At 44.3% G+C, this 14454-nt stretch overlaps 1 protein-coding gene across 4 annotated transcripts in view; it reads left to right on the top strand.

The window, feature by feature from the left end:
• The window catches only part of LOC141107684 (cytochrome P450 2G1-like), a 59823-nt gene that overhangs the window by 22171 nt on the left and 23198 nt on the right, over positions 1–14454 (top strand). For all 4 annotated transcript variants that reach the window (XM_073598586.1, XM_073598588.1, XM_073598587.1 and 1 more), the window contains exon 3: positions 9575–9724. In XM_073598586.1, the coding sequence (XP_073454687.1) occupies positions 9575–9724 (150 nt within the window). The remainder of the gene's footprint in view (positions 1–9574; positions 9725–14454) is intronic.

Genomic DNA, 14454 nt, shown 5'->3' with positions numbered 1-14454 from the left:
TAACTCTGTGATTGAGCTGATGCTACGGAACACTTTCTGCCAGAAGGATCTAATGCGAGGGCAGGTCCACCATGTATGGATCATCGTACCCTCCAGCTCGTATCCTCTATAGCATAATGGAGATGATCCCGGAAAGATTACTGCCAGTCTTGCAGGGACATAGTACCACCTAGTCAAAACTTTGAGACTAGCCTCGATAAGGGAGATGTTGAGAAGTCCAAGAACTGCCCATCTCAACCTCCCAGGTCCGAGCATAGGTCGGCTTGTCCAAGTCTGCCATCAATGCTGTATAGGCCAAGGAGATCCCCCCCCTGAGCCTCCTTGTTATAACACCACTGTTCGTAGGGAGTTATTGTGGGGGGTTCCTTTTTGTTGGACCAAAGTGTGTGTAGGAAATCTGAAATTTGGGCAAATCTAAATAATTCAGAGTCCAATTTCTTCTTACAATGTGATAGGGTAAGAGGGCCCCCCGGGGCGGGGGAAAGTGACCAATCCTGTAGAGACCTTTATCCGTCCACCATTGGAACGCTTTAATGTTCATCCCTGGTGAGAAAATCTGCGTTATGGAACGTATGGGCTAATGGCTTCATTTGTGATGTCAGGGTGTGCTGTGATTAGATCTTGGAGCCATGAGCCACAAAGTGGGAGAGGGTAGGGGATAGGATGGCTGGCCTAAGTTTAGCGTTGCAGACCTAGCCCTCCCTGAGATTTCAGTCGAAAAAGAATCTTGGAAGGACACCTATACCCTTTGTTACCCCATACAAAGCGAACAATCTCCGACTGAAATTTACCGACGAATTGTTTGTCTTTTGTTTGTTTGAATTGTTGTTAGCTAGTTATTGGACCAGTTCCTGGGGGAGTGCTATATTTAATGCTGTCGATTTAGTCATATTGACCCTCAGGCCTGAGACCTCACTAAAGATCCTTAATATCTTATATAGCATAGAGGTAAAGGTAAGAGGGGAGGTGATATAGAGGAGATCATCGGCGTATAGCGCACACTTATGCTCCTGTTCGCTCCTTAATGTCAGGGTTCGATCTTATCGCCACTGCCAACGTTTCAATGGCCACCGCGAAGAGGAGGGGAGATAGGGGGCAGCCCTGTCTAGGGCCCCTGCCTATTGAGAATGTGTCAGAATACCTGTCCATCAGATGGACCTGAGTGGTGGGCATTGAATAAAGGCATTTCATTAGGTTTAGGAAAGAAGGGCAAAAACCCAATCTCTTCAGGATCTCAGTGAGGTATTCCCAGTCTACTGAGTCGAAGGCCTTGTGTAGATCTATAGAGAGGAGGAAGCCTTTTTGAGGGGGTCCATCCCACTGTGATTGGAGAAGTGAGATGACATCAGTAGTTCTGAGAATTTGATCCGGTCCCTGTCTCCCAGAGATGAAGCCCACCTGATCTTTATGTATATAGGCAGATATAAAATTCGCTACTCTATTCGCAAGAATCTTGACCATTATTTTGATGTCATTATTAATAAGCAATATCGGACGGTAGTTGCCTAGTTCACTAGTGTCTTTATCCGGTTTTGGGATTACCGATATATAAGCAGAGTTGAGGTCTGCACCAAGAGGGGCTCCATCCCTGAGAAAGTTAAATAGACGGGCCATATGTGGGGCCAGGCTAGGACCAAATTTTTTGTGATAACCAGTGGAGAAGCCATCTGGACCAGGAGAGGAACCAAGTTTAAGGGATTTAATGGTATCTAAAATCTCCTCTGTGGAGAACGGGCTTTCCATGAGATCTCTATGATCTTTTGTTAGTGAGGGCAGTGGGAGATTGTCCAAAAATTTGTCCTGTTGCTGTCGGGAGGGGGGCCTAAAAGGTTTGTAAGGTCAGAGTAGAATCCTAGAAACGCTTCCATGATCTTGGTTTGGTTCTGTGTCAAGTCCCCTGACACTGTCCTAATTTTGGGAAAGGCTAGGGAGCGGTGTTTTGGACTAAGCTTCGCAGCCAATCTGGACCCTATCCTATCTTTCTGGGAGTAGAATTTTGCCCCGGTCCACCCAAGGTGTTTTTCTGCCGCCGTTGTCAAAGACAAGTTAAGGAGGGCATGGGCCTTGTCAAGTCTCGCCAGAGACTCAGTTGTGGGATTGTGAGCTTTCGCTAATGAATGGTAATCTTCCGTAAGCTTGTGTGTGTCTGCCCTATGTGCAGCTTTCAGTTGCGATGTTATTTGAATGATATGTCCCCGGATGACCGATTTATGTGCCGTTCAGACTATGGCGGGTGAGACTTCACTCGTATGATTAATAAGAAAGTATTCTGTAATAGCCTTTTCCAGAATGGAGCATTGGATCGGGTCACTCAGAAGTGATTCCTACAACCGCCAGCAATGGGGGCCTGTAGGTCCTCCTGGTCTCCGCGAAGTCAAAGTGACCATCGCGTGTTCCGATAGTGGAGTATCTATTATCTTGGAGCTTCTTAGGAGGAGTTTAGCTATTTTAGCACTTTGTTTTGTAGGGCACTTTGGTTTTGATATCCTTTCTGCTGTTTTATCTAGAGAGAGGTCAAAAGCGGTATTAGAATCTCCTCCAATGAACACCGCCCCCTTCAAGTGCACTCTCAGTTTATGTAACAAGGATTCAAAAAAGGGTCTCTGACTCTTGTTGGGGGAGTAATATGAGAAAAAAGTGTATAGTTTACCATCTATGTGTCCTGAAACTAAGATATAGCGACCTTGGGGGTCGACCTTTGTGTCCGGCTGGGAGAGATTAATGTGTTTAGCAAAACATATGGCTACTCCCTTTGTTTTGTTGTCTGCGGACACAATGAAAAATTGGGGATAACGTTAATGGAGGAATGTGGGTTTGAACGTGGAGGTGCTCCCAGACTCGGGAGAAGGTGCACTGGGTCCACCACAGCCCTGCCACCAAACTTCAAACTGAATTAAGGCTTGCTAAGAGCCTATAATGAACCTGTAACAGAGCACTCTATGAATAAAGATATCAACATTTTAGAAATTAAACCGGGTTCCCTCCCCAGGTCCCGCAACCCCCCCAGGCCCCCAACCCGGACAGTTGGGGGACCAGGGGAGCCCTGCGACCCAGTTCAGGTGGAGATCTAGCATCCGTAAACCATTACAAGGAGTAGTTCTCCGGGTTATGTAAATGTGTTCCTTCGCTCCACCAGAAATAAGTGCTAAGCTATGTTCAACATGAACATGATGGAAAAGCATGTGATAAATAACTAAGTCAATATCAATAAAGTTTAACATTCATTTAACATTTAACATTCAACCAGGTGTGTGAACAAGATTCCCCCTCTAGGGGGTGAAAGCTAACATGGGAGGATGCCTATGTCAGGCTACCCGTAATTCTTGGGGAACTCCAGAGGGGGAAAAAGGGGTAAACCTCCCTCCCCTCCCCTGAACCCAGGTTAGAAGTCCCGGTTACTCAGCCAAAGTCATACCTGTTATCTTGTTAAAAAAAAACAAGGGTCAATGCAGGTATGTAAATATTCCAGGCCAAGTTTTCAGTTCGGGGAGACAGGGAGGATCTCCCAAATACCAGTGAGAAGTGAAAAAATCTCAGATCAGAGCCCTGATCAAATTAAGGGGTGCAGTGCATCATGGCAGGAGATTTTCTTTGGATCTCTTGGAATTTTGTTTCAGCCAGGAGGGTTGCAACGGGCTAGTTGGCAGAGGTCTCTTTGTAGAGGAGGGGGTGTCTCTGTTTGCCTGCATGGATGGTGGAACTTGTGGGATCAGTCCTAGTTGTAATAAAAGATGTTCTCCTTCTGCGAAAGAGGAGAAGCTGAAGCTTTTATTTTTGTAAGAAAAGTTCAGTCGCAGGGGTAATGACCATCTATAGTTGATTTCTCTGTCAATCAGAAGCTGAAGAAGCGGCTTGAGGGCTCTTCTTTTCTGTACAGTATATGGTGATAAGTCTGCAAAAATCTGTATTTTCTGCCCATTTAATGTGAGGTTGTCAGAGGTCCTGGACTTCCTCATCACCTCCTCCTTTACCGAATAGAAGTGGGGTTTTACGATTATATCCCTAGGGCCATCCGAGCGGGGGGGGGTTGTAGGGCCCTGTGAGCCCTATCCAGCTCCAGGCGGTTTTCTGCAATTTCTGGGATAATGTTTTTTATAAGAGCTTTAACCGCAGATTGAACCTCCTTTTCCGATTCAGGGATCCCCCTGACCCTAAAATTATAGCATCTCGATCGGTTCTTGAGGTCATCGATCTTTGCGAACGCAGTCTCAAGTTGATCCTGCATATCTTAGAGCCTGGCGGAATTTTGATTAATCCGCGCTATGGATTGATCCGCTTTCCTCTCAATTGTGTCAATTCTCATCCCTATTTGTTGTAAGTCAGCATTGATGGATGAAGTGATCTGCGCTGCATTCAGGGCTAGGCTTTTAGACAACATGTGTGCAAATGCCTCCATCATGGAGGGGAAATCAGTGGGGACAGAAGCAGCCTCATGAGCTTCACTGACAGCCAGCAGCAGGCCTGTGTGAGGATCCATCATGGGGGTGGAGGGGAGGCCAGTGTTCAGTCTATCAAGTACAGACTCTGTGGAAGCAGGAGAGGTGGCCTGGGGCAGGGGAGGGTTCACAGTACCTGAGGATGACGGATGAATCAAATCCTGATCCGCAATAGATTCCTCCGTTACCTCAGCAAAGTGTGGGCCTCGTGGAGCGGCCGCCATCTTAGCATAGGTGACTGGACCCTCCGCGGTGTTCATTTGTCGCGAGAGGTTCCTTCTCGCTTGCACCCCGGACATCGACCCTTGCATCTTTCATCCAGTGCTGCACTGACATTTCTGGACTCTGTGTCATGAGGAAAGCAAAAGAATTTTCAAAGGATCTGCAGGAAAGGGTAGTTGAACTGTACCGTGCCAAACACTAACCATGAGTGAAAGAAGTGTTTTTGTGTTATCATTCATATTCTCTGAAAAATGGCCAAGAAATCATAAATTCTGCCAGACTATGTAAACTTATGAGCACAACTGTATGTGCCTACAATTCCATTTTGGGAGCTTCTAATACCTATCTGGAGAAAGGGAGGGAAGGGTTCTTCTGGAGGGGAGATAAAGACACAAAGAAAAAGCTGCATTGGAGTGTTAGGGAATGCTATTTATAAGAAATATGAAGGTAAGGGTATATTCAGTATATATAAACACGTATTGCGATTGTTCTGACTCAACCACAGGGCCATAAATATTATCTCCAGCTTCATATAGGGCTTACATGACCTGGTGTTTTCTTTTTATCCCTTGCATCAATTCAGACAGCTTAACTCAATGTCTCAGTGACTAAAGTCTCACATTAACCCTACATGTTTAGGTGAAATGCTTCTCCGGGGGATGTGTGGGCTGGAACACTGATATCAAGAAGAACTATACATGCATGGAAACAAAGAGAAAATGAATAAACAACGATATAGCACATGTAAACAAATATATTATAAGGAGAGCACAGTATACGTCGGACACTGCAAACAAAGTGCTTACCCCACAGCAACTTCCACCCAGCGTCAACCACTGCCTGAACCCGCAACTAACACAGTCCCCCAAGGGAAGCCATCTCAGTGCTTTTATAGAGGACAGAAAGATCAAACTGAAGAAATAATACAAAATACGGAGTATGGGTATATAGAAACAAGTCTGGCTGTATGACTAAGACAGCCCGGGACAGAGAAGATTTGTTTTAGATACTCACTTTAAAAAGGTGTGTTAGCAAAGCATGGGATAGAGGGTAAACTTGAGATAGCCTGCTAGGTAGTAATCGCAGGATATCATTCTAGTGAAAAAATGAAAAAAGGGAATAGAGACCAAAAGAGATACGGATTACTATAAAATTGAATTGATCAATGAGAAAAAGGAGAGCAAGGCAATGATAAAACTTTTAAAAAGAAGGAATCACCGCGCTAAATGATAAATACAGTAGGCAATCAAGTAGGTGGACAAATGCCAAACAATTGAAAAGAAAGAGCAGCCGCTTATATATGAGATACACACATATACAAATAGATAAAACAAAAAAAGAAGCAGCGCTGTATAATAAATATAAATAAATCACAAAAGTGAATAGTGAAAAAAAGTCCAAAGCAATCAAGTGCCAAATAAAGTCCAATATGTGAAAAAGGAATCATCAAAGTGCAATGGGTAACCGGGCAACCGAGCCCATTATTCGACAGATAAAGTGGGCCTGGATGGACCTTCACCACACCACAGTGTTAGATATGAAATGGGCGCTTACCAGATGGCAAGCTTTAAAAAGCTTGTGACCTTAACCCGGTCGGGGCCTTTCTTGAGAAGGGGACACCGTATGGACACCTCCTCCAACCGTGGATGGCTCACTATTCTCCGTAAAGGAAACCAGGATGCCGGGAAGCTATGCCCATAAACTGGGGTAAATCTCACAAACAATGCCCCAAAAAGAGAAAGGAGAGCAACATAGCGTAATCCTGATAGGATATTTATTAAAAGGACATAAAATTACACTTACAGTGAGTTGGATAAAAAACAGCATGGAAAGCCGGCCGGCTAATACGAACACCCGTCCTGCAGACGGTGGATACGGCACGTCAGCACGTCAGCACGCCCGACGTACGTTTCGTCACACTTCTGACGTCGTCTGGGGCACGGGCGACGCACTGACGTGTCGCACATATATACCAAACAAATAAAACCAAGCCTCGAAATCACCGTAGGCCGGAAATCATCTTGCGCTCCACCCAGTAAGGGCGGAAGAAATGAGAACGCCATCTTGGTTATGGGATCCCATATTATATCGGATCTAGATCGGTTAATGTAGTAAATGTTAAAAATTATGGGAACAAAAAGGAAAAACAGAAGGGGACAAAAAAGAAACACAATAGACTCATCGGTAACACATGTAGAAATGGATACCAATTTAAATTAAATCAAACTGAGAAATTGAATTCAGTTGTATTGGTTATACAAGGGCCCAGATTGCAACAGTAAGGGGCATACTTGGGTGCAGTAATGGTGTCAGGATCATTGAATATAATAAGTGCTCACATTAATGTTGGAATTTGTCTTTGTTTATTCCAACATTAATGTGAGCACTTATTATATTCAATGATCCTGACACCATTACTGCACCCAAGTATGCCCCTTACTGTTGCAATCTGGGCCCTTGTATAACCAATACAACTGAATTCAATTTCTCAGTTTGATTTAATTTAAATTGGTATCCATTTCTACATGTGTTACCGATGAGTCTATTGTGTTTCTTTTTTGTCCCCTTCTGTTTTTCCTTTTTGTTCCCATAATTTTTAACATTTACTACATTAACCGATCTAGATCCGATATAATATGGGATCCCATAACCAAGATGGCGTTCTCATTTCTTCCGCCCTTACTGGGTGGAGCGCAAGATGATTTCCGGCCTACGGTGATTTCGAGGCTTGGTTTTATTTGTTTGGTATATATGTGCGACACGTCAGTGCGTCGCCCGTGCCCCAGACGACGTCAGAAGTGTGACGAAACGTACGTCGGGCGTGCTGACGTGCTGACGTGCCGTATCCACCGTCTGCAGGACGGGTGTTCGTATTAGCCGGCCGGCTTTCCATGCTGTTTTTTATCCAACTCACTGTAAGTGTAATTTTATGTCCTTTTAATAAATATCCTATCAGGATTACGCTATGTTGCTCTCCTTTCTCTTTTTGGGGCATTGTTTGTGAGATTTACCCCAGTTTATGGGCATAGCTTCCCGGCATCCTGGTTTCCTTTACGGAGAATAGTGAGCCATCCACGGTTGGAGGAGGTGTCCATACGGTGTCCCCTTCTCAAGAAAGGCCCCGACCGGGTTAAGGTCACAAGCTTTTTAAAGCTTGCCATCTGGTAAGCGCCCATTTCATATCTAACACTGTGGTGTGGTGAAGGTCCATCCAGGCCCACTTTATCTGTCGAATAATGGGCTCGGTTGCCCGGTTACCCATTGCACTTTGATGATTCCTTTTTCACATATTGGACTTTATTTGGCACTTGATTGCTTTGGACTTTTTTTCACTATTCACTTTTGTGATTTATTTATATTTATTATACAGCGCTGCTTCTTTTTTTGTTTTTTTTTTTGTTTTTTTTTGTTTTAATGATAAAACTTTATTAAATATCTAAACCAAAGAATGTATGAAGGGTAGTATGAAGGGTAAATAGCATAGTTCAAATTTAATAGATGAATAAATGAAGGGATTGGTATAAATAAGGAAAACTGAGCAAAGAAGGAAGTGAAGACGCAGTAAGCGGTATATTAAGGAACTTACCAGTGAAAAACATTGTTGGGTAGAGTCTGACCATCCGGCTCTGGCAGCAGAACTGCCAGGTAAGCCAGCTTTATCTGTCCTCCATCGAGTCCGCGCCTGACATCACCGACACGATGCGGACGTAGAGACGCCTAGTGCACATGCCCAGGGAGCCAATGGCCCAAAAGACTACACAACCCAAGGGGCAGTGCGGCAGTGGGAGGGTTCCATAAGGGCACAAATACCAATGGTGTGGTGACTGGAACGAAGCCCACACTCACAGCCCGCAGACCAATGGGGAGGTAGCAAAGAGATGTTGAGACAGAAAAGCCAAAGTGTAACCAAGGGCACTCCCTGGTGGGCACAGCGTAATGAAGGCATAAAGTGAAGATACCACAGTATGCCCTGGGCGTCAGTATGACTGCTATGGGCAATCCCCGGAGGTGCGGAAGTGGAAGGAGGCAAGGATGGACTAGGAAATGAAGGAACATAAACAGAGTAAAAGACAGGCATGGAAAACTGAACCACCCACAGTCATAGCCCATCTAAGTGTTAAAACAATACTGTGCTTTCCAAACAGAACAACATACAATAATTACATGAATGCAGATAAGATTAAGAATTGTCATCAGATACACTCAGTAGAAAAACAATAAAGTAAATATTCAAGATGATACACACAAAAAATTAATAAAAGAAAAAATGGAATAAAATTAAGCCCAAATGGTAGGGAACAGATACAGGGAAGGGGAAAGAGGCAGACATGGAAACCAGGAGGGGGGAAGGGAAAGAGGGAAGGTAAGCTCACAACAACAGGAATTAAAGAAAAGGCTTGAAGCTGAGGCTTTCATTAAATGCAAGAAATACAGTGGCCCTAAGGTCATTAATCCATCGGGCTTCAAGGTGGAGCAGTGTCCTGTCGGCACTGCCCCCCCTTGCGTTCAGAGGAACATGTTCCAATGCCAGGAATCTAATAACATCGAGGTTGTAGTCATGATAGATGCCAACGTGTCTGCTGATAGCAGTATCCATTTTTTTTTCCTTATAGGTTTGATGTGATCTCTTATCTGTTTGAAGAACTGTCGCTTAGTCTTCCCAATGTAGAAGCCACCGCAAAGACAATGGGCCAAATAAATTAAGCCAGGTGTTTGACAGGTGACCCTAAATTTGATGGAATGCCATTTACCATTAGGGAGTTAAAAAAAATTACATAGTTTTGATATATCTATAGGATATTGAACACAGATTATACAATCAGATTGTAATTTGTATGGTCAGCCTCAGATTTTTTTATGCTTCAATGCAATAAGTTTGCATTGGCCAATAACTTAAAAGGTTTTTTATTCCCCAGGTCTTAGCTTGGCTAATGGCGAACGCTGGAAAAAAATGCGCACCTTCACGTTCAAGACTTTAAAAGATTTTGGTTTAGGAAAAAAAAGCAACGAGTGGAAGATTCAGGAAGAGGCCCAATGTGTGGTGGAGGAATTCAGGAAGTCTCAAGGTTGGCAGTCGGCTGTCATTTTACCAATGTATAATTAAAAATGAAAGGGGTACATTGGTTTGAGTGACACAGATGTGTCAGGGTCACCTTATGAATTCTGGACAGGAGGGACATATGTTGTATAAAAACTTGTCCAGGCTGAAACCCAGGTAATGTCTTAGGGTCCTTTCACACTGAGCCTGATGGACTCCGTTTTGCTCAGCGGGGGATCGATCCACTAATCCCCGCTGGTGGTGGGTGACAGGTCCATCCCTGCTCACTGTGCGGACACGGACCTGTCAGAGCCCGGTCTCCTCTGTGGGGAGATCGGATGAAAGCGGACCGCCTGTCTGTTTTCATCTGATCCGATCCTCCAGACGGATGGAAAATAGGGTTTCCATCCGTCAGGATTTCACGGACAGAATCGGATCTGCAGATGTCAGTGGACATGTTACCGCTGACATCCGCACTCCATAGAGGTGCATGGAGTGTCCAATCAGGTCCGCTGAAACACTGACAGGCGGCCTGATCTGAGCGCCCATGTGAAAGGGACCTTAAAGTTTAACTAAATGTAAAACCTTTTTTTTTTTTTGCATAGAGTGGAGGTGTATTAGAACACCTGACAGGTTCTATTGCTGTCTACCCCGATAGTGAGATTCACCTTCTATATTTGTCATTAGGGATGAGCCAAACACCCCCCGGTTCGAGCATGAAAAATCAAAAGTGTTAATTTTAAAGGCTTATATGCAAGTTTTTGCCATAAAAAGTGTGTGGGGACCTGGGTCCTGCCCCAGGGGACATGTATCAATGCAAAAAAAGTTTTTTCAGGAGCAGTGATTTTAATAATGCTTAAAGTGAAACAATAAAAATGAAATATTCCTTTAAATATTGTGCATGGGGGTGTCCTTAGTCTGCCTGTAAGGTAGCGCATCTTTCTCATGTTCATAACAGTACCACAGAAAAATGACATTTCTAAAGGAAAAAATGTAATTCAAAACTGCTTGTGGCTGTATTGTCAGATCCTGGTAATATAGATACAAATCATTGAAAAAAACGGTGTGTGCCCCCCCCAGTCCATAACAGACCCTTCGGGTCTGGTATGAATATAAAGGGGAACCCTGCGCCAACATTTTAAAAAAAATGTTGTGGGGGTCCCCTCAAAATTCATACCAGGCCCTTCAGGTCTGGTGTGGATTTTAAGGGGAACCCAGTGCCAAAATAAAAAAAAGGGCATGGGGTCCCCCCCAAAATCCATACCAGACCTTTATCTGAGCATACAACCCTTCTTACTGAACTTTACCAGGCCACATGCCCTCAACATGCGGAGGGCACTTTGGGGCCCCAAAACACCTTGTCCCCATGATGATGGGGACAAGGGCCTCTTCCGACAACCCTTACCCGATGGTTGTGGGGTCTGCGAGCAGGGGGCTTATTGGAATCTGGAAGCCCCCTTTAACAAGGGGGCCCCCAGATCCTGCCCCCCCATGCGAATGGGTATCGAGCACATTGTACCCCTACCCACCAAAAAAGCGTCAGAAAGTAAAAATGACAGGAGACAGTTTTTGACAATTCCTTTATTAAAAAAAAAAAAAAAATGTGTCCCGCTATGTCCATCCATCTCCAATCAATGTTTTTAAATAAAAGTATTGTCAAAAACTGTCTCCTGTCATTTTTACTTTTTTGACACTTTTTTTGGTGAATGGGTAGGGGTAAAATGTACCCAATACCCATTCACATATGGGGTGCGGGATCTGGGGGCTTCCTTGTGAAGGAGGCTTCCAGATTCCGATAAGCCCCCTGCCCGCAGACCCCCACAACCACCGGGCACGAGTTGTGGGGATGAGGCCCTTGTCCCCATCAACATGGACCCCAAAGCACCCTTCCCATGTTGAGGGCATGTGGCCTGGTACAGTTCAGAAGGGGGGGTGCTCTCTTGTCCCCCTCCTTTTCCTGCGGCCTGCCAGGTTGCATGCTCGTATAAGGGTCTGGTATGGATTTTGGGGGGACCCCATGCCATTTTTTTATTTTGGCGTGGGGTTCCCCTTAAAATCCATACCAGACCTGAAGGGCCTGGTATGGATTTTGGGGGGGACCCCACGCCATTTTTTAAAATTTTGGCAGGGGGTTCCCCGTAAAATCCATATCAGACCTTAAGGGCCAGGTATGGATTTTAGGGGGGGACCCCCACGCCATTTTTTATTTTTATTTTGGCGCGGGGTTCCCCTTAATATCCATACCAGACCTGAAGGGCCTGGTAATGGACTGGGGGGGACTCACCTGTTTTTCAATGATTTTTTTCATGGCTCTCACAGCAAAGCTCGCTGTGATTGGCCAAAGCATTCAGGTCAGGTGCATGCTTTGGCCAATCATTATCCACAGCACTCGAATTTGCCGCAATCGCCCCATAATGTTCGGTAGGGATGAGCTTCGAGTTCGAGTCGAACACAAGTTCATCTTGAACATCGGCTGTTTGATCGTTCAACGAAGATCGAACATTATAGGGCGTTCACGCCAAATTCGGACGGCGCATTATGCCCCATAATGCACTGCATCATCGCAGTGCACTGCTGGCTGATGATTGGCCAAGCATGCACTATGACCCGCATGCTTTGGCCAATCACAGCGCTGTAAGCAAAGAGAGGGTGCCTTTGGCCAATTATGGCTCAGAGGGTTAAGTTTAGCTAGATCTCACTGCAGACCATTCCTGGTGTACTGGAATATATATATATATATATATATATATATATATATATATATATATGCACTGTATCCTGTGTAGCTAGATCTCACTGCAGGCCATTCCTGGTGTACGTATTCAAATACACTTTCAGGCAGGAAGGCCAGGCGGGTTATTCAGTGATCTGCAGTGCATAAAATATATATACTACCCTCCTATATATATATACTGCATTCTAGTCTAGCCAAGCCTATATCTGACTGCAGGCCATTGCTGGTGTACGTTTTCAAGTAAACTTTCAGGCAGGCAAGTGATTCAGTGATCTGCAGTGCATTAAATATATATATACAGTCTCCAACATATATATATCCACTGCATTCTAGTCTAGCCAAGCCTATATCTGACTGCAGGTAGTTTCTGGTGTACGTTTTCAAATACACTTTCAGGCAGGCAGGTGATTCAGTGATCTGCAGTGCATAAAATATATATACTGTCTCCTACATATATATCCACTGCATTCTAGTCTAGCCAAGCTTATACCCGACTAGAGGCCATTCCTGGTGTATGTTTTCAAATACACTTTCAGGCAGGCAGGCAGGCAGGCCAGGCAGGTGATTCAGTGATCTGCAGTGCATAAAATATATATATACTGTCAACTACATACATATCTACTGCATTCTAGTCTAGCCAAGCCTATACCTGACTACAGGCCATTCCTGGTGTATGTTTTCAAATACACTTTTAGGCAGGCGATTCAGTGATCTGCAGTGCATAAAATATATATACAGTCTCCTACATATATATATCCACTGCATTCTAGTCTAGCCAAACCTATATCTGACTGCATGTAGTTCCTGGTGTACGTTTTCAAATACACTTTCAAGCAGGCAGCCAGGCAGGTGATTCAGTGATCTGCAGTGCATAAAATATATTTACTGTCTCCTACATATATATCCACTACATTCTAGTCTAGCCAAGCCTATACCTGACTACAGACCATTCCTGGTTTACATTTTCAAATACACTTTCAGGCAGGCAGGCAGGTGATTCAGTGATTTGCAGTGCAAAAAATATATATACAGTCTCCTACATATATATATATATATATATCCAGTGCATTTTAGTCTAGCTAAGCCTATATCTGACTGCAGGTAGTTCCTGGTGTACATTTTCAAATACACTTTCAGGCAGGCAGGTGATTCAGTGATCTGCAGTGCATAAAATATATATACAGTCTCCTACATATATGTATCCGCTGCATTCTAGTCTAGCCAAGCCTATATCTGACTGCAGGTAGTTCCTGGTGTACGTTTTCAAATACACTTTCAGGCAGGCAGGCAGGCAGGTGATTCAGTGATCTGCAGTGCATAAAATATATATACAGTCTCCTACATATATATATCCGCTGCATTCTAGTCTAGCCAAGCCTATATCTGACTGCAGGTAGTTCCTGGTGTACGTTTGCAAATACACTTTCAGGCAGGCAGGCAGGCAGGCAGGTGATTCAGTAATCTGCAGTGCATAAAATATACATACAGTCTCCTACATATATATCCACTGCATTCTAGTCTAGCCAAGCCTATACCTGACTACATGCCATTCCTGGTGTCCGTTTTCAAATACACTTTCAGGCAGACAGGCAGGTGATTCAGTGATCTGCAGTGCATAAAATATATACACAGTCTCCTACATATATATCCACTGCATTCTAGTCTAGCCAAGCCTATACCTGACTACAGGCCATTCCTGGTGTATGTTTTCAACAACACTTTTAGGCAGGAAGGCCAGGCAGGTGATTCAGTGATCTGCAGTGCATAATGATATATATATACAGTCTCCAACATATATATATCCACTGCATTCTAGTCTAGCCAAGCCTATACCTGACTGCAGGCCATTCCTTGTGTAATTTTTCTATTAAACTTCAGGCGGTGTTTTGCTAATCTAATTGTACAGCATGTCTGGAAGGCCACCAAGGAAAGGCAGATGCTCACAGGCCACTAAAAGAGGGCAAGCAGGCTCTGTGTCTACAGCCAACAGTGCTGGTCGTGGACACGGTGCATCCTCAGTACGT

Source organism: Aquarana catesbeiana, linkage group LG09 (genome assembly GCF_042186555.1).
Source record: "Aquarana catesbeiana isolate 2022-GZ linkage group LG09, ASM4218655v1, whole genome shotgun sequence".
NCBI lineage: Eukaryota > Metazoa > Chordata > Amphibia > Anura > Ranidae > Aquarana > Aquarana catesbeiana.
The sequence above is the reverse complement of the archived record's forward strand: the minus strand, read 5'-3'. Positions and strand labels throughout refer to the sequence as shown.